We start from the raw sequence: 21,025 nt of genomic DNA on the forward strand, positions 1-21,025 counted from the left end.
TTGAGGGTAATAAAATGCTCTGCTCCTAATTTCAAGTGCTTCTGTTCTAGTTTAATCAGTTTCGTATGTCTTGAATAGGATTTTCCATTTTTGAGGCATTTTCCAGCTCTTGGATTTCTTGTGGGTTTTTTTCTATGCCATCCATTTTGAGCTGCAGCTTCCCTTTGTGCTTCAGCAGCCTGTGCAGCACTGCAGTTCTGACTTTTCACTATGTTTCCTAATGCAGCTTTATTAGTATAGCATCTTCCAGATCATTGATTTGTCTGTTTGCTGAAATCTTGGAATCTAAATTTGTCCTTAGTTTCTTGACTTGAAGATAACTGTCCAGTTTTACTCAGGACTATTATCTTTTATTATTTATTTGATTTTCTTGCTACAGGAATGTATCATCATTGGCAAGAGGTGCCTTTTTATAATGCAAGTTTAAAGATTTTTATCTTTTTAATTGTGGGGTTCATTTTACTGATATTCTGTGCCTGGTTTTTTGGTAACTTAAAATTGTTTGTCAGGAAATGTAAACTAATAGTTCTGTATGCTTCAGTACTGGTTGTTATCTCTAGCCCCAGTCACATAAACAATTTTTTTCATTAACCATTATCTGCACATCAGAGTGGAAGTACTCTTCCTCTCACGTTTCTTAAAAATGTCTTCCCACCCTGCTTTTTCCATCTTGGTCCCTTTTTGCAGCAGTCTTCCAAAATCACTTATTTCTTTCTCCTGTAGCAAGCAGTATATACGTGTGTGTATATACATATATATATGTATATATGTACACACACACATATACTGCTTGCTACAGGAGAAAGAAATAAGGGATATATATATATATATACACACACACACTTGTTTATTTTTTCTTGTAGCTTTTTGGAATAAGTTGTCTCTCTACATCCCACTTTCCAGGAAAGAGAATGTGACTGCCTGCTGCTTCTGTTGCCCTTTCGCCTGGATATTAAATCCAAGCCTCTGCCGAGCCTGCCAACTGTTTAATCAGAAATAGTCAGAAGGCCCTCCTTCCTAATATTGCAGCTGACTCTGAAGTCCTCATTATCTCACATCTGCATTTGTGCAGTGCAATTATACAGAAGCAATTATTTTCCTAAAAGCTTATAATTTAAACAGGAGAAGGAGAGAGTGTGAAAAATGCATATAACATGTAAAGCAAAGACTTGTACCTGTATAATTATTGCCACATATATTTCACTTTTTGCTTGCTTTGCTTCAGTTGTTGCTTTCCATTTCACTCCTTTTATACATTATTGACACTGGTATGCAAGAAGGGGCAAAACAAGGAGATGCCTAGAAAGCAAAGCAAAGGAAAAAGAAGGAAAACAAGCAAAAGAAAAACTGGTCATTGGACAAGAGGAAGTCAAGAAGTCTGAGTACGGGGTGCAACCAATCATCGAGAAAAGATGCTTTGTGTTATAGACAGCAGAAAATACAATACGGTTGCATCTGCTGTGAATGTGCTTGTGTAACCTGGTTTGGTAGTGGTTCAGCAAGGAAGATAGTGGAAGAGTCATCTGAAAACACCTTAAAATAGTGTTAGAAGAAATTAATTTCTGCTTCTAAGCAACTGTTCCTGCTTCTGTCCAGAATATGTTGGAAGGGCTAGTCGGCAGCTTCCATCCTCCCACCAGCAAACTGTGTCCACTGTAGGATTCCAGTAATTAGAAGTACTTTGTCTAGGGACAAAGATATTATCTCTGTCGGTGCAGAGCCAAAGTGAGCAGGTGAATGCTTTACTTGAGCAGCTTGGGGCCCTTGTTTTCACAAGGCTAAGAGCTTTCTGCTTGTTTGGGAGAAGGGGAAGGTAGATAGCTCAGGATATCTTTATGTTACAGCACTTAGGTTGATTTGGGTACAAATCTAAGGGAGGCAAAAAAAGGTACTCAAAAAACATACTCTTATTTATTACATATAGCAGTATGGTCTCAAAAGAGTGAAAGAATACAGATTGCAAGGGGGAAAAAAGCCAAGCATAAAGAAAAAAAATATAGCTGGTAGGTGGCGTAGCATTTTAAATGAATCAGAGCTGTTCTGCTGCTGCTGTGGTAGCTGTCCCCCAAATGTTCACACTTCCAGGTTGGCTGTTAACTTCATTTTGGTAGACACAGAATGATGAGCTGCAGCAAGGAAGAAATAGGCTGCTAATAGTGTGGAGAGGTAGAAACAATGTATCTGACTTTAATGCTATTGATAATTTAGTTCACGGGATGGAGTGTCTCTTCTAAATGGCACTTTTCAGTCTCTCCAGCCTATTCTAAGTGAGATGTATGTGCCTTGTGGCCAGAGATGAATTGTGGAGATAGGACCTATGAATCAATCTTTGCTGTGTGGTCTCTTTTTTCCTCTTTTTTTTTTTTTTTTTTTTTTTTAATTTAAGCCAAGAGTTGATTGGATGCCTGGCAATGATTACTATCCATTGGCACCTCCCGTTGGGACCATACTCCAAGTACCAGCCTTCAGCTCTTTCAAGCAGGGGAGGTTAAGCAGGCTGCTTACTGAGCAAAAGGAATTTCTCTTCCCAGGAGAGCTTGAGTGCTGTTTCCCTAGCTAAGAATGCTATAATTCCTTTACAAGTGACAAGCAGGCTGCTACCATCTGGTGGCGAATGGCTGCAGGATGGTGGAGTTTGGGTGAAAATTTGCTTGTGGACCGAGAAAACAATTAGTGGTCATTATGCTGAATTCACACATTTCCTGTATGAAGTTCTGTGATTTTATTTTGGTTTTAGAATGTTTTCTAGTTGTAGCGTACATATTTTCTTCTTGTTTTGAACCATAAATGTGTGAGACAAGGGTTCTAACCAAAGCCACAGAAAGTATCAGCACGAGCAGGGCATCTTTTTACCTTTTAAGGCACAGCAGCAATCTCTTGCAAAAGAAAACTGAGACCATCCAGAAATTTCTTTAGCACTTTTTTTTTCTGTGTTCATGGAAACACCTGGATGTATTTGGAAACCATTTGGCACTACATGATGATAGTCTCTTTCAAAGATAAGGTGATACACTCGTAAGTGATTTTAGAACCAGGCAGCTTAGTAGGGCATCTGCTTTGTTCAGTCACTCAGGTGTGTCAAGAAGGAAGAACTCGAAAGAAAAGAGTGGTTATTGTGTATGTGGTTCCCTCTGCCTCCCCTGAAAGAAGCAGATGGTCGGGGGTCCCTGGAGGTAGAAGAAATGGGGCCATTAGACTGTCAGTGGCTTGTGAAAAGCAGAAGCATCTGCCAGAATGGAGACTTGTTCAGCAGCAGGGGAGCCAGCAGCAGCAGATGATCTCTGCCTTGAGCCGTCAGTGGCATAGTCGTCCACTGGGGAATTGCTGTTGTGGGCGTGGCACAGGTAACCTTGGTAAAATCTCGTTGGTCTGCCAGACTGAAAAAGAGGGGCAATGAAGGCTTGATGCACGTGTACTGGCATCTTAACTACCCACTTCTACTGTCTGATCACTCCTAACTACAGACGATTTTAAAGCATTCCTTCCCCATTCTCAGCTGAAAATTTGTCAAAATGCCCGTCATGTTTCTGCTGTGAGTTTCAGAATAGCAACATGAACCATGCTAGATGCAGCAAAGAATAAGTTCACAAAATAAATTAACTTTTGGAAAAGTATCAAAAATTTTGCTAGGGGTCTTGTTTTCTCTTGTATCATACAGCACAATCCTTTAAGACATGCCTTTTTATTAGTAAGAAATATTTTATACAGCTGCAGTTCAATCTCTGCTGCTGTAGTTCTTATGCTCTTATTGACTGCTCTGCACAGGACACAGTGTTCCAGGGGAGAGTGACCTTCTGTTGCAACAGTGTGATGTATGTAAAAGATGAGATAAAGTGGGGAGGGCAGAATGCCTCTGAGGAACAAGACTAGAAATTCATATCTGCATTCAAAAAGAATAGTCAATTTGGGTTCTGTCCTGTTAGAATAATTAATCCCAGTCAGCCACATCTAAAAGCAAGAATAAGTACACAGATACAGAGCTCTATTTCAGAACTCCTCAAGCTGCACTTTGTGAGTACTTGGCATAGGTGAATCTGGGACTAGTGCCAGTACATAATATCCTTCTAGAGTTGACTTCAGAGCCAGGGAAAGACATTTTCTGTGGATGAAATTTGGTTTTACTCCCATGGGAGAGTGAATTGCATTGCAGTTTGGCTAGTGGGCCATACATTTTGGTGCGCATTTCAGTATTGGTTTAGCCTTTTTTTTAATCTTTGGAAACTTGCATTCATGTTCTGACAGGCAATAATAAGCTGCTTGTGTGTCTCTTTCTAGACCTCAGGGACACTTCCCTTGCATCATAAATACTGCAGTAGTTTGTCATGCTTAGAAGATAGACATGATTTAGGAAGCACTGAAGATCAGGCTCAGGATGCTTTGGCATACCCAAAAAGAGACGGTGTTATTCAAAACTGCAGTTGTAGATGTCACGAGAACTGACGTCTCACAAGCTTTTCTGTTAGTTGCATCTGCTTTGATTTGAAGAGGGCCACCTGGTTTATGGCTGGAGCTAGTTTTGCTTTCATCTTCATTCAGGCATTTAAATACAAACTATAGTCATCTCTGCATAGCACAGAATAGTAGGAAGAGCAATAACTGTCATATATTCTCAGTGGGTTTGGAAATACTGTAATCAACCCCCTGTTTACTATGCAGAGTGAGGAACTTTGCTGTGGCTGTTAGCTTTGGCCACGTCTGTTCTGCAAATCTCCACTGCAGCGCGTGTGCTGGTCAGGGATTGAAGACGTGCTCCAGGGGATGTGGCCATGCTGGCAAGCGAGCGTCACCGTATGGAGGAAAAGCCGTGCTCATGTCCGGTGCCAGGTGTGCTGCTGGCTTAAGCACAGCTGTTCCTGTGCAGTACAGGTGCAGCTCACTGGTAGCAGCAGTAGAGCACATGTGGTTTGACACCAGCTTTTCCAGTAGCAGCAGTGATTTTAGATCAGTCATCATCTCTGTGTGCAGGCAGAGACCAAAGGCAACTTCTCACAGCCTGAATTCAAGGTGGATTGTACCAATTATACAAGGCTTTATTGTGGTGTTGGTTGTGTTTACCAGAATAAACAAAATTCCTGTGTTTATTAAGTATGACTCAAAAATGATGACAGGTTCTCTCTTCGTTTTCTGCCAGTAGTTAATTCACTTTTTAGTTTTTAAATAGTAGCAATCTCTTATCATTTGGTGAAGTCTACCAGGTATGGCTCTATCTTTTTATAAGGGAAAAATGTCAACCTGTCAGAAATCAGCTTTCATCAGAATCTTAGATTAGTTAACCAAAATCACTTGGTGTATACATTCAAGAAATAAAATGGCTGTCTGAATGAGATGTGCTCTAGAATTACTTCCTTAGGTCATTCCTTAAGTCATTCAGGATGAAGTAAATGGGTGAGAGACTTTCTTTCTGCTTTCACAATTGTCTGATATTATGGTCAAATACATAATTGACTAGTTGAGCTAATTGGATGAAAATCAAACATAGTCATCTGATGAGTCTGAGCTACTTTGACAATAATTGTATGAGCATCCTTGTTGCACTGCAAGTCATTTTTTTTGACGTGCCATTTCTGTGATGATGAGGTGTTTTCCCATGATGGCATCTTCTCCTGCTCCAAATAAACATTTTTGGATCACCTGCAAAAAAATATCCAACTTGGCCTTGATCTGCCTCAACTGCTTAGTGATAATGAAAATGACGTAACCAAATTACTTTTATGGTGGTGTCTTCCAAAATCGTTATTTGTCATGCTAATTTTCCTTTTAAAGCTGCTGTAGATTCAAAACCACTCTTTTTCCTGCTATTTTAATAGCAATGTCATTGTCAGGTACTGAAACATGGGCCAGTAAAACAGATTTAAGAAGTGTTTCAAGTTCTTTCTGAATGACTGAACATTTGTATCTCTTGCCTGGTTAGCACAGCTGAAAAGTTTGTAGTTGGAAAGAGCTTATGTTGCTACCTTTTTGAAAGGCTTTTATTTGTATGGTGTGGAAAGACAGAATTTAAAATGATTTGTCAAAAAATTTTGCTGGAATGTGGTTGATAAAATTCCCTGGAAAATACAGGTATTCAGAAAGATGACTGCAATCTTCATTGCTATTCTTGGTTTCTCTTCCAGAAATGTTCCCATTGCCAGGAACCAGGAGCCACCTTAGGCTGCTACAACAAAGGCTGCTCCTTCCGATACCATTACCCATGTGCCATCGATGCAGGTAGGAACAAATGACAACTGTATTCCATAATTACTCAAGTCACATGACACTCAGTAATTCTGGGGCACCTTACAAAGTACTCCCTCTCAGGTTTTCTCTTACTGTGAGGGTAAAGTAATACAAATGGTGAGAAACGGCATGCGATGAACAGTACAGTAACACCCTGGGACAAGATGGAGCTTGTAATGAAAAGGAATCTGCCTGAAAGGGCAGAAGAAGCCTGGTTTGGGGGAATGTAGCTCAGTGACTGAAATTTGGCTGCAGTGTGAGAACTGATCATTCTTTTCTTGCCAAAAATAGAAAGCCTTTGCTAAAAGGATGTAAGTAAGCAGAAAGAGGTTTCTTCTTTCAGGGTTACAGTCCTATGGGTAGTCCTAGCAATGATTTCAAGTGTTTGTGTTTGTAGAATCATCAGTACCACTTGCAGCACAACCATCCTTCTCCCTCCTAAGAAGCAGTTCAGCCAGTCTCTTGAGTAGGTCTAATTTTCATCGTTAGACAAGCTAATTGTTTGGATGATACTATTTCCAGCTATGAGCTGGGCTTGTGAGTTTGGTGGGTTTTGTGCAATAGTGACAGTTTTTCATGGAGATAAACTTGATTCTTGGATAAAAAAAATCCAACATCAAAGTAAATAATACCCCACTATTCCAGTTCCCTGTAACTCACTTCTTGTGTCATACAAAACTTCATCTGATAACAAGCAGGAAAGGATTCAAGATTACAACCCTTGCCTGGCAAATAATTGCAAGGTTCCTGTTTGTTATTCCACAGCAACCCACTTGTTCACCACCCATTTTCTGCCATTTTCCAAATGTTAGAGTATTTGAAGTACGAATACCCGTTTCTGAATGACTGCTTTGCGAAGTCCCACCCTGCTGGAGATCTGCATTTTATTCTGATAAGAATGTTCTTACTAAATGAATATTGCAGTGGAATACTACTAGTACCACAGTACTACTAACAGGAATCCTTGACTTTACATGAAAGAAAGATTATTCAGGTTGCAAAAATCACATACTCAAAAGAATACCAGAAGTAAGGGTGTCCATGTAAGTGTAATTTTGGTCTTTTATGAATGTATCTTATAAGATAATAATTACCTAATTAAAGGCTGGTATCTCTTTCCATAAGGCCCTACCTCAGCCTGTAGGATGGAAGGGTACTCATTCATGAACATGTGTTGTCCTTGCTGGATTTGTGTCATACTTACTGCAAATGATTCCTTCTCGGTTCTGAAAGTAGAACTGGGAAATTTTCTATGATGTTCATTTCTGTTATGCCGGCAAGTTTCAAGAACATTAATAAACTTGGTTCTGTGCAGTGTGTTTGAGATGTGCAATCATCAATCAGATTCTTATTCATCTTGTGTTTAGTATGTATTTGTTTCTGGTTTGTGACCTGCCTTTTTCAATACCATAAAAAACCCAAAATAAATTATAGTGAATGTTCCCAAGAGTTTGGGGGCTTAATTTAAATTCTTGTTTTACTAGATGCAGTATGTAGCATTTTCTGGGCTCTAAATACATATATAAAAATTCAGATACTATCCTTTTTCTTCAGATATAGTAACTCTACTCCACTTCAGCAAATCTAGGATCCTCCAAAATGAGAAATATACTGAACAATCATGACTGATTCCCAAGAGCAGTTCTGTGTCATGCATGGAAGAGGCAGCACCATGTACAAAAAAGAGGATATAATCATACTATTTAGTCCATTTTAGACATGATATGTCTACTGTATAATATGTAGAACTGGGCTAGATTAAATTTGGCTTTTTTTCACTTTTGTCTTGACTTTGCAACCTGTGAGTTTTTTTAGAGTAGCTTTTTGTGTTCAAGTTCCAAGGCTATGCTTACTTCATTTTCTTTTAATTTTGTTATGAGACATCACGTTGTCATGTGGCCATCTGTCGGAGTGCACAATTCCAAGCTAATTTCCCTCCTTTGAGTAATACAGCAGTAATAAATTGCAAGAGCTGCATGGAGATGGGATACTTGGACTGTGAGTTTCACAAACATATTTAAAAAATAGCAGAGGAGTTGGTAAGACTGGTGAGTCTCTGGTTTCACTCCAGGAAGAGTATGGTTTAGTGAGAACAAAAGACTTCATTGGGGTTTTTTTTAATACATTTTCCTATCTGTTTCTTCATCTGTCTGATATGTTCTCCACTCTGGCTTCTCATACCAGTCACAGGCCTTTTATCTAGTTGGTCTCGGGCTTCTCTTTACAATTTCTTATTCCAGTCTCTTTGTAAAAGCTAATTCCTCCTAGCTCTTTCTGACTTTTCCTTTGTCCAGTTTTATAGCTCTCACTCTGGCTTCTTCCTCTCTGCTCTTACTTCACCTCCTCTTCTCCTTTCTTGCTCCTTGTCACACCTCACCCTGCTAGTCCTGATTTGTTCTCTCATGTTGTCCTTTATATTCTTTGTTTCACCTTTCTATGCCTTATTCCAATCAGTTCTTAGTCTTAGCCTCCTGCTGGCACTCATCCTTAATTCCCTGCTCCTGACTTTGAGTAGCACTGGTCTCCCTCCTGCTAGCCTCCATTCTTTCTTTATCTTGCTTGCCTTTCTCAGTATTGTTTTCACTTCTGCCTGCTGGACTAGTGCTTCCCATTTTGCAGTTTTGAAATGGTCCCTTTCTTCTTTTGGGTTGCTTGAGCCTTAGAAAGGTCCCCTGACAGCTTCACTGCTTTTGGGTCTGGTGCCTGAATCTGAGGGCAGAGGTTCATTTACAGGAAAGGCCTGCTCACCCCCAAGCAGAAGTATATTTGGTGGAATTTTTAAAAGTACCTAGCTCCTAAAATCTAAGAAGCCTCTTCTGAGGATGTGCACATGAAAATCCCCATATCATCTTTCAAGGAGTTATATTTGCAGGTTTTGTGGTAGCTGGCAAGGGCGTGCCTTAGCTAAAATCCCGGTCCTACTGAAAATCAGGATATTGTAGAGCTTTTCAGAGAAAAATTCCTGGGATGTTTAACATGGGCAGAATAACTTTTTTCCAAGAAAGAGTTTTAAGGAAATCGTTGGGCTGCTTTAGCTGAAGTTTTCAACCAAAACAAATAAAAGAGCCCCAGCTTGAAGTAGATTCTCGGCATTCAAAATTTCAGCCTGATGGTGTGACAGTAAAAGACCTTGTTTGCAGTTGGTTTTATCTCTGGGTGTAATCAAGCTGTCTTAATCTATAGACACTCTTCCAATAAATCTGTGTAAAAGAAATAAGCAAGCTATGTGGCATAAGACCTGATTTTCATTTATGCCCAGGCAGAAAGCGTAGGCTTCCTTGAGAAACAAATCAACATTATTTTCTCTTTGCTCAGCCTGCTGTCTGCCTATAAACCCTTTTTATTGGTTTTGCAGTTCTAGTGTCTTTCTGTAGTGAAACTGTACAGGTGCTTCTCAGCTTCCTTGAGCTCAGTGGTAGTTCCATTTTGAAGTCAACCATCCTGCTTTGAACGATGGTGCCACCTTGCTTTATTTAGAATCTGTCACAGATCTGTTCTGAATCCTCAGAAGTTTGTGTTAACATTTACAATGGCTTTCAGGCTTTTGGAATATGTATGACTGGTTTTGTATCTAAACAAAATAAAGCCAAACAGAAAACACTTGCTAGAGTGTTTTTTAGGGTATATTGAGTCACACACACTTGGTGTTTATCTGAATTCCTGGTAGTGACCATGCCTTAGTTGAGATGAAGTACCCATGTTGTATTCCGAAGCAGTTGCAGTGTGAGCTGAAGATTTCTGCCTTTGCATCTGTTTGGATTAGAAGCCAATCCCCTGTCCATTACTGTGCCTCATGTGAAAGGCAGAATGTTTTTGGGAAAGGACTGGAGGCTGGAATATGTCAGATAGCTTCAGTTCCTTGCAGCACTGAAGGCAGCCCTGGGGTCTGACCTGGGCTCTGGCTTCTGCGCTGATGGGCGGTGTCCAATCCCACCCTGGCGAGGAGCTAGGCTTTGCCCCGCTGTTGCTAATTGAGTGCTGTGCAAGGCACGTGGCTTCACAAGTTGCCAGTTTGTACATATGGATGCTTTTATATAGCCTAATTCAGCCTGTCTTTTAATCTCTTTTCATAGAAAATAATCTTTGGCAATATAGGGTGCAAGAGAGCTGACCATTTCTTACCCATTTACATAAAAATCGCCATCAGTAGTGCCACTTAAGTAATTTTTGTATGGAAGTGACTGTGGTTAACATTGTCTGTATTTGGCTTTCGTCTGTCCAAATTTATGAAGAGCCTCTGATGTCTCAAGATAACTTAGTCCTAGGGATGTCTCCATGGAAACAGGATCTTTGTTTTCTGAAATTTTATATCCTCTCCCTCCGCTTGTTCTTCCCCACCTGGAGTCAGATCCTGATGGTTGCAGCACACTTGTCCCTACAACATATATTGCAGGCAGTTCCACTTACAGAAGATTTTTGACTGTAAATTAGGAAAAGATTAACAGCAAAATAAAATGAATTTTCAGAGAGCAGAAATCCTGTGTCTTCACGAGTGTCATTAAAGATGAGTAACAGGCAGAACACAGAGGGTGAGACAAAAGTATGAAGCTTACAGAAGAATAATTGCTTCTATTAAAAGTGTTTTAGGTTTTCCCTGACTACTTTATGGAGAAAAATCTGTGGAAACAAGGACAAGTCTCAATTCTTTTCCCTTTCTGCCACAATGAGCTGATCATAGCTCTGTGTCTGCTGACTTCATGACAAATCGTAATCTGTTATATAAAATACTTGGAACTGCTAACGAAAATCCAGGCCAGCTTTGTAATGATGAACAATTTCTGCCTTATTGGTATTCAGCTGATTTTCTACAGTGTGCTGATGACATTTTTCATAGTAGTCTTTTAACAGAAATGAAAAAAATTGCTATTAATTGCATCTGCTATTAGTATTTGCAACAAAAATGCTGACCGTAGTAAGAAACCAAGCTCCATACACGGATCAGGCATGGGGTACAAGGTTTCTGGCACTTCTTCCTGATCCTTGTACAATCTTCCTTTCTGATGTACTAGCTAAAGAACTGCATTCGTTACCAATGTTGGGTTTCCAAGAAAGAAGAAAACTCCATCCTGTTCTAACATACTGTGTATGTTTTTGATGATTGCTCTGTATATTTTTGATGATTGCTATATTATGCAGTGATAATTCATGCTGTAGTCTAAATGTACAATTCCTGCCCTTATAATGAGAAGACATTTTATTTATTTCCTGTGATTTGCTAATGCTGCATTTGAAATTATCTGTGGCAGGATTAAGGGTTTTACTCCCCTTTGCTAAAATCTCTCAAGTAACTTATCCTATTGCATGCTGTTTCCCTTTGATTCAGGCCAGAGGCATTCATGTTGAAACATAAGCATTCCATAGCACAGGGATGCTCTGCCAAAGCTTGGGTATCTAGAAAGCTTTTCCCTCAAGCTTTAGTTCCAGTCTCCTGCTGTCTGCTAAACTCTTCCAGCAGATTGAAACAGCAGGTAGCACTGGTTATGCTACATACTTAAGAGCGTTTTAAATTAGCACATCTTAGTTACCACTGCACTTCTCTACTTGCAAGCTCTGGGGGTATGTTGGAGCAGGCAGAGGGTCATAAGCACCTCACTGAATTCTCCTGCAGCGTTGGTCAGTTGTGCTGAGGTGGTGGTGGGTGCTTGGTCCTGCTGATGAGGTGATGGTCTTGGGTCAGCCTCCTATGCAAGGGGCAATTGGAACAGAGTGATGTCAGGCATTGGGCAGGCTGAGAGGTGACCCTGAAGTTCAGGGTGCCCAGGGGAGGCAGCTGAGTGCTCTGAGGGGAGTGCTGCTCTTTCCTGTGGCTGAAGTTCCGGGAGCTGCCGACTTGCATCCCTTAGAGGTGTAGTCTGGGGGGGGGGGCGATGCGAGGAGAAGCAATCCGTACTCCGGAAGTGCTGCTAAATAAGTGCTCTTCAAATGGCAGTATTGCTTAATTTGTTCCTAAATAAGCAGTTCCACATAGGTGCCCCACTTTACATAATAGGTTTAAATAATTAACTAAACCATCTTTTAGATCATAGATTCATGGAAGCAAATCTAAGAGCAGCATGAGTGACCTAATATTAGACATAGTGTCACAGTGTAAACTGATGACTAGGATTTGGGATTGCAGATAAACTGTATATGCCCATACCTAGAGACACACACCGTTTCTTCCCTTGGTGCTGGCAGGGCCTTGGGGTAAGGGTGAAAGACAGTGTTTGTACTGTGAAAAGCAGGGATTATCTGTTCAGATTGGATGGATGTGGCCATCTTCCTTGTGCTAAAGCAAGGAAGGCTGGAACTGCTGAAGGGGGTTGGGATACAGGATTTGTAGACTTGCTGTTGTGATTCTTACTGCATACAGAGCATCCCTGGAAAACCGGGGTTGCTTCTTAATCCAGGCAGCATTGTCACTTGGAGTGTTCAGTAATTTTGTTTGCTAAAACTTTGGGGGTGGAAGGGATGAACCTGTTAATAACAAAGTATTCCTATAAGAGATCTTTGAATGAAAAATGTATACCGGTGAGGCAAGATTAACGCATGATGTATTATTCAAGTTGGTTTTCATTTAAAAAATAATACATTGCCGTCTTCTCTTCCTTTAGATTGTTTACTAAACGAAGAGAATTTCTCAGTGAGGTGCCCCAAGCACAAGGTAAGAATCCTCTCCTGGATTAGAGCTGTTGGGTTTTTTTTGCTGCCCTCTTCTGGTTTCTAAATTTGGATTAGTAATTTTATACCTGGATAATGTCTGTAGTCAGAGATGCTTTTAGTTGAATTATTCTGTGATATATGCTTGTGGTATATTCTGGGGGCAAACATCAACTCAAGAAGAATACTGAGTTTAAGAAGATAAAATTTTTGTCCCATCTGCTCAGTGCTTCTTTAGATCCTTGATGACTCTTCAGAAAGCTCAGCTTCATTTCCTGAATTCTGTGATAGAATCAGTACCTTGCTCCCTGGTCCTGTTTGAATGTTGCACTGAACTGTTGGGTTTTCTCCTTGGATTTACTGAGGATACAAGGAAGAAGAAAAATGACTTTATGGAAAAGTTCTCCTGGTTTTTGGAAACACCTTGTTCTAGTTTACCAGTAGTAACTGGACTGAGTCCAACCACTCAGCATTCGGTGGATCTGTGGGGTTTTTTTGTACTTCTTTGGTTCATCAAAAGACCCCTACGCTGCTTCTGCCCAGGGTCTGGCATCCTTAATTAATTGTCCCCGGAGCCTACACAGTGGTGCAAAGAGCTGTCTGTATGGAAAGAGGAGACAAGGTAGACAATACATACTCTCTTGTAGCCATAAGTAATAGGATACAGTGCTGGGAATACCCCTCCCAGCCCTCAAGGGACGATACATCCCTAGGAGGTTGTGGATACCAGTCTTCCAGTTCTAAATGCTCAGAAAGTATCCAGAAAAACAACTGTTCTTGTTGCCAGTTGAATACAACAGGAATTGTGCAAGAGTTTGGATAGCTTGTGCTGAAAGGAAATTATAATAGGGAAGAATTGTGTTGCTTTCTAGCAGGGATTAGTCTCCATCTAGTTCTTGTGTGCAGATCCCTGCCTAGCATTAGACTGACATCTGGTGGTCTTTTGTCTTCACAGATTATTTTTAATCTGTCTTTTGTAAACATACAGGAATTAGCCTCATGTTCCCTTCTGGATGTTCTACCACAAAATGATGTATTTATACACACGTATTTTAAATGCGCTGGAAGATTCAGTGCACATTCAGGCTCTTATCCAAAGAATTAGCCTACTTTTCATCATAAAAAAGAAAATAAATTATTCTGCACAACTGTGGAATAATGTTGACAATGTACAGCAAGCTTAAAGTAATGCATTAATGCTACAAGAACTTGCAGATCTTGCCAAACAAAAATGGGAAGGATGAGCTCCCCTTACTGTGGAATGTAACTGCCTAAGTGCCACCCTTCAACTTTGGATACTTAACTAAAGATAATTGGGGCATGTCTTGGTTTCAGATGGGATGGTTATTTTCTTCCTGGTACTTAGTTGTCAGCTGAGGTTAAACCATGACAGAAAGTTATGTGTTTAAAGGCTGTTTTATTTTTACTGCCTGTTGCATTCTGGGGAAACATAGTGTTACATAGATGGCTTGGGTCACGGATGCTGTATGTGAACACTTGCAGTGATGGTGCTCAAACCATGAAAGGAAATAACTAGTTTAGATTCAGACAAAGAATCCAGCCTTCCGGAGAAAATTCTGAGAAGGCACATGGATTTCTGAAGTAATCTTGGGGGATGGAGGAGGAAAACTACCAATTAAGTTCATAAAGGTACTTCATGGGGCAATAAAATTTTGAATCCTGTTCACAACTATCCCACTGCAGATCGCTTTCTTCGTTATGTCAAAAACACAAATTCAACACCAGCAGTGTTTCTTTGACACTGAAGTTTGTTGACTTTTGCTTAGTAAAGACACAAATAATTTGTTTGAAGCCAAGCAGAATTTTCTTTGCTTTCTTTCTCTGCCTCACCATGCGTTTCACTAATCACTACCATTTGTTCCAAATCCTTCTGCAGGGCAGAATATAGGCTCACTCTGCTCCTTCCATTGTAGTGGCTGGAAAGGGGAATTCCAGTCAGTGACAATGCAGGAACAGGAAGGCTGAAAACCATTGCTCTAGAATGATTGGAGAAAAAATTGCATCAATTTTTTTGCATGATATGAGTATGAGCGATTGAGAGGAAGAAAGACTTTAAATTAGTCCGTTGAAAGTGATGCTTTTAGGTAACACCAGCTTAGCACTATTAGCAAATTAGTAACTGTCTCATAGCTCACTGTGCTGTTCTGTTGCTAATGGGTGGAAGAGCTAACTTTATAAATCTCCAGCAGTACATCCTCCAGTACAGGGCCTCTTACCCTTTGGCAGTCCGTGCCTCACACCGGTAAATATACTTCATCACAGTAAGTGGCTCCTGGAGAGCAAAGGTGCTTCTTGCCTCATTAACTGTGCTTGACACTTAAGGCATAAGCAAGCTAAGTCCAGAGGGACTGGTCCTGCCTTTCCATGTGCTCCCCAGTGAGCTTTTCCATTTCCTTCTGTCAGGATTGATGCTTCAACCATCCATGTCCTGAATGTGCTACTTATGCAAAATATCAGCTTTTATCACAGGGAAAATGCTGTCTGAAAATTAATCATCTTTTGAAGGGTTCCTCTCACAGATCTAACCAGCTCTGCATCACAGCAAGTGAGGTTGCAACGGACCCAAAGAGGATGCTGAGCTGTGGAGCAGCTATAAAGGGGATGGGATACCTCACCTTTTGGTGGCTCAGCCATCTTAGTTTGTCTTAAGCCATCTGTTCGGGCAATTTTGAAGTGGTACTCCTCAGCTTGTTCGACCTTTTTGTGTTAAATTCTGTGTTTCTTAAAATTAACCAGGCTTTCATATCTCATACTCTTTACTTTTGTGGAATTACCTGCTTTTGTCTCGGGGAAAACTCTGTCTGAAAAATCTATTTCTGGTTCCAATACTGACTTCTCTTTCTCTCTCTCTCTCACTCACTCTCTGTATGTTCACTTTCCCTACCCCTGTCTTCTGTTTCTCCCTCATTTTCTTTTTCCTCCTCTGTTTGGCTTGCTGGTTCGTCAGCCCCTCCTTCCTTGCTCTCTTCCCTCCTTGCAGAACAAGATGGTGAAAGGCAGCCTCAGCACAGAGCAGTCGGAGCGGGGGTGAGGGGGGAAGTGTACTCCTGGGAATGGATATAAAAGCAAGCACAGGTGAGTTGGGGAGAATTTCCAGTTTCCACCTGCTGCCTTCTGTGGCTCCTTACATCTAGTGCCTTCCCCATTTCTGTGAGAAATCAAGGTGCTTTTGTGTACATTCAGAAAATTTGTAACATTTTTTTTTCTCTGCTACCATCCTGTTCAGTTTTTTGTATTTCTGCAGCAGTTCTTTTTGTTAAGCAGTGAAAGGCAAAGCTTGTTAGCTGTTACAACTGCCTGATTATTCTCTCAGCTAAACCAGTGGCAGAAATCTCCTTTTGTATCGCATCCATAATGATCTGAAGTGGTTTTTCTGTGAGTCTCAGGGTAGTTAATAGTAAGCTTCTGTATAAATAAATTCATCAAAGTATCTTAAATTCTATATATAAGCAGTAATTAATAATATTGGTGAGTTCGGGATTATTGTAATCTAGGATTCCCCTGTTTTCTGGAAATGTAGATGGATACCTGGATAAGTAAGTTAGTCTTAGCAGAAGCCCACTGTGTTTCTTTTAGCCCAGCTTTTTCCTCTATTTTGCAAACAGACATGGGGCATAAAAGGTAGAACTGTATCCAGAAGTGGTCACAGTTCCATAACTTTGTAATGTACCCCAAGTTCCTCACTGCACTTCCTTCACGCCTCCTCCGTTGTGTAGGCCCAGCGTTCATACAGCCATGTGTGAACTTGGTGAGGAATTCAGTTTGTCTGAAACAGCTTTTTGTCACGTTAGCATCAGAGCTGGGTCATTTTCCTAACCTGGTTCAGCGTGTGGCTGGGAAAATACATTGGCACAAGGATGGAGTAGTGCTGAGGTGGGACTTAGCACCCAAGGAATGGGATGAGGTTGGGATTTGTTTCTTATTCAATTGCAAGTGCATTGCAGTTCAAAGGCAACAGGGTGGATTAAAATGAAATGAGTGTTGGTTTCAAATTAATACTTGTTGGCACCCTTCCCATGAAGCTGCAGCCCAAGAAGGTCTCTTGCCTTCATTTCACTACTGTGCTGGTTTGGGCAAATTTGGAAATACATCCTCTGATAAAAGGCAGGTTACAACCAGCCCTCCCCCACCAGGTTCAGGAAAAAAGAATTTTCCTCGAAGGAAAGTGAAAGAGATAAAAACTATTTCTTTAACAAATACACAAGAAAAGGATGATAATGCCAAATAATAAAACCTCTTGCTCTGCTGAGAGAAACCTGGGAAAATTTCAGAGTCCTTCTGTAGTCTCTCTCTTCCCCTGCTTGGAGCTGGGATGGGGTGGTGGGCCCACCTCCAGGGCCAAGGCCTTGGTGGAAATTCCTCCCAATGTATTCTGATGTTGAAACCGTCCAGCAGAGAAGAAGGGAAAAAATCAGAGTCCCAGGAAAGCAAAGTTCAACTCTCCATCTCTCTCCAGAGAAAAAGAAAGCCGAAAGCTGGCTGGAAAGAAAGCAAGCCGAGTGCTCCCTCCCGCTCCTCTCGCAGCTGCAGAACGCAGAGAGAGTTTTATATGTATCTCTGTGTGTCCTTGAAACATGAAAACAAACTGCAAAACTGCTTTGAAAGTTTTGGTCAGGTTTTTTTTCTCTTCTCAGGCTCAGTTTAAAGGCATAGAAAGGCACAAACTTAATTTCTGGGCATAGGGCAGCAGTATGGGATACACATCATGAAGTCACCCCAAGACAACTACTCAGTTGCATTTCTTACTCAAGCTAGTTGCTTCTCTGTCTTTTACTTCCAATCATGCAGGTGAAGTTGCTCTATCATGTCAGTTCTTGGAGCTGCTTATGATAATCCCCTTCCCTCACTGCTGTTCCCTTGCTTCCCTGGCACTTCCCCAACCTTAAAATCTTTCCTGTTTTTCAAGTAAAGTAGTTGTGAAGTGCTTCTGATGGTGTTTTGTGTGAAGGATGAGAGATTAATTGGAAAATTGTGGGGTTTTAGTGCAGTAGCAGAAGACAGGTAGTGTCCCATATAAACACTTTTTGTAGACTGACTGCTGACTTGGTTTAGCTCTGCTGTGTTCTGTGATTTTTCATTTTTAATAGCATTCGTTCTTGGCTTTGGAGTGTTGTTTTAACAGTTACCATGCAAACAGTATTTAACAGTATTCAGTGTTTGAGTAGCTTTCTCCTTCCATGGTAAAGGTCACTGGGATTCCTTTAATCTTTTCTCTTTTCCTTAAAGTGCAACAGGCAATGTAATTCAGAACGCTTTTAAAGCAGGATGCGAGTCCCACAGCCAAGGTGCCTCTTACAGCTGTTTAACACTAGGGAAGTCTGGTGATTTTTGGGCCATTCCTTTAAGGTACTGGTGAACATTACTGTGTCCCAGAGACCTTTACAGAACTTTGTTCTCTGCATTATTTTCCAGTGCTAGCTCTTTTTATATATATCATAGGAATGTATTGACTTAAGACATTGAAGGCTGTGGAATCTCTGCTCTGTATTCACTGTATGCTCTAGACATCTCTCTAAGGTATCATTTCTTTCCAAATCCACTTTCGCCTCAAGAAGTTCTTAACAGAAAGTCCTATTTAGCCACCCCCTTTTGATGTTCAGAATGTCTTAAATAAGTTCTCCAGCCTGATCTTGCATTCCAAAACAAAAACCATGCAACTCTAAAAGATCCAAGTGTAACAAAAAATTAATATTTTTTGTTGTATTACTGTGGTAATTAAAGAACTTTAGGGGAATTCTGTAGCAGTCCAGGTAGTACTGGAACTGCCCTTCTGCTGGGCAGAAGATACAGAAGATCTTAGTGTAAGATACAATGGATACTCAATTGTGAGATTATTGGGCTGTTCTAGTCCTGGTTCACTCCTAGGCCCAGCAATTTAAGAAAAATCCTGCATGTTGGATAACATCCAGGCAAGTCAGTGTATTCTGTCTTTGTTGCTTCTCTCTCCCCGAGCCAGTTGCCTCCAGAACACTTGGATCAAGTCCAGATTTGGAGAGTGACTGTGAGAGCAAGTCTGGTGCTCTGGATCTTGTCCAGGAACGAGGCAGGACTCTCCCTCAGTGTGTTGAGCTTGTTTCTTCCCTGAGCCAGTGCCTAATGCTCTGGACCAGTTCCAGGCATGGGCAAGCTGCAGTTGTACAAGAGCCAGAGCCAGCAACACGGCCTTGACACTCCTTCAGCGAGGGCTCACAGTTGCACAGTAATGAAACCACAAAGGGCAGCTGCCTGAACTCTCTAGGAACCTCCCCCTTTCCTCTTCAGCTGGAGCTCCACGGCGTTGCCCGTCTGGTTTTTGTGCATACTCGCCTGACTTTACTTACTCTCAGCCTGGCACCCCTGGAGGGGGGAGATTTGCAGCCTAGAGTTGGGCTTGCTGGGATGTAATCTAGTTGGTGTGCTGATGATCAGAGCAGCATTGACTTCTGTATCACACTTAGTTAGGGTTCCTGGAGTTTAATTGCCAGCTATGAACGAACATGGGTGTTACTTTGCTCCCAGGCGTACCTCTCATTCCGTTAACTGCTTTCCATATGTATCACTTATGTTGCAAGTTTTTTTCCTTTTCCCAAGCTCACTAGCTGGTAGGAAGGGATTTATCTAAGTCATATCAAAGAAAGTAACCTTACTAAATAAATAAATTGCTGCGGGGCTCACTTGTGTTATGGGAGAAGGGAAGAAAGGAATACATTATTTCAAGCTTTGCTTTCTCTCTATGCAGATTAAGAATGAGAACCGTAACCTAGAGAAATTAAATTTTAACTTTGTAGTTTCTCTTTTAAACTGAGCCTCCACCAACTTAGCAGACTCCTGAAGTTCATTTTCTCACTTCAGAGAATTTCTGGACGGGGGGAGCATGTGCCAAGTACTTGGAGATGTCCACATTTGTCTTGGAAGACATCACAAGCTTAGACCTTCCATGAACAGTCTCTACCACCATAATATGACAATTAGGTCAAAAAAGCAGCAGAAAGAAATATTACCTGCCCTCCAATTAGTTAAACCACAGCTTTACCTTTAGCTGGTGAAATCTGGCCATTTCCCACATTTTGATCCTGTGACTGGACTGCAGTAATTTTGATACTAGTTTGACTATCTGCTACATATTCACTGGAAACCACTGTTGGATGGTAGTAGGGTGACCTGTAGGAAAACATTTGGGTGCAGTCCCTCACGGCATCCCAGGAGCTGTCACCATGTTGGGATGTGCTTGGCCCCTCTGTTTCCTATTCTCGTGGTCAGTGTGAGGAGTGGACTTGAGGTGAGTGAGATCCTGCCTGGCTGCTGAAGGTAGAAGTTCTGTAAGAGTGCCATTGTGATATGGATCATCCTGTCATCCCACACCTCCTCCAGAACTGGGCTTATTTAATTTTTTTTTTGCTGGTTGTTGAACTAAGACTTTTTATCACATGGATTAGCTTTTATGAACTACTCAGCATTGTCTATATTCATTTTCAGTCCACAAAACTAAAGAGCTCTTGGTGTTGCTGCTCTGGTAGGCTGCTGAGTGGGTTTGTCCAAAGCCTGAGGGACCTGTTTGCAGATGGAGGGAAGGAACCATTCCAATATTATTTTGACTTTGTTTTTCAGGTTAGGCTGTTGAGATAAAAAGCGGTGGACATTCGTGACTGAATGGAATCTCTCCCACTGTGCAGCCATGCCCCCTCTCGACGTGCCTGCCAATGCCAGCACTTCCTTCATAAATTCTTACATCACACTCAAGACTGATGACATCACAGAATCTGACCAAGGAGTCTGAACCAGCTGTTTCCATGGACACAATCTCCATAGTGACAGTGGGGAGGGGAGGGGGAAAAAGGAAACAGGTGGGGGGAATTAAAGAGGGAGGGATAAATATATATATATATAAAGATCTATTTTTTAGTCTTGAAAGACTTTGTTTTAAATGAAAGGTGCGCTATATCCCTTTTGATGCTTTTGATTAAAATTTTAAAAACCCCATATAAATTAAAAAAGAAACCTATAGCTAAAGTAAATATTAAATTCAAAATTAAAGCAAGGCATGTGGAGCCTAATATTTTGTGGGAAAGAAGAGCAAAACTGGGAGTACACCAAATAGGACTTGTCTCTGTTCCTCTTGCTTTCTTTCTCACAATATCTGATGAAATTCAATTTTAAAAGGCAAATAAAA

General features: G+C 41.0%; 1 protein-coding gene across 8 annotated transcripts in view; it reads left to right on the forward strand.

Annotated features, from left to right (window-relative positions):
- The window catches only part of TCF20 (transcription factor 20), a 130,839-nt gene extending 110,153 nt beyond the window's left edge, over nt 1-20,686 (forward strand). For 7 of the 8 annotated variants that reach the window (XM_069002462.1, XM_069002515.1, XM_069002490.1 and 4 more), the window contains 4 exons: nt 6,114-6,207; nt 12,810-12,859; nt 15,824-15,951; nt 20,464-20,686. In XM_069002462.1, coding sequence (XP_068858563.1) covers nt 6,114-6,207; nt 12,810-12,859; nt 15,824-15,907 — 228 coding nt within the window. In that variant the 3' untranslated portion in view covers nt 15,908-15,951; nt 20,464-20,686. The remainder of the gene's footprint in view (nt 1-6,113; nt 6,208-12,809; nt 12,860-15,823; nt 15,952-20,463) is intronic. The other variant, XM_069002497.1, reaches the window with a different exon arrangement.
- Nucleotides 20,687-21,025: the final 339 nt, after the last annotated feature.

The sequence above is a fragment of the Aphelocoma coerulescens genome, chromosome 1A (genome assembly GCF_041296385.1).
Source record: "Aphelocoma coerulescens isolate FSJ_1873_10779 chromosome 1A, UR_Acoe_1.0, whole genome shotgun sequence".
NCBI lineage: Eukaryota > Metazoa > Chordata > Aves > Passeriformes > Corvidae > Aphelocoma > Aphelocoma coerulescens.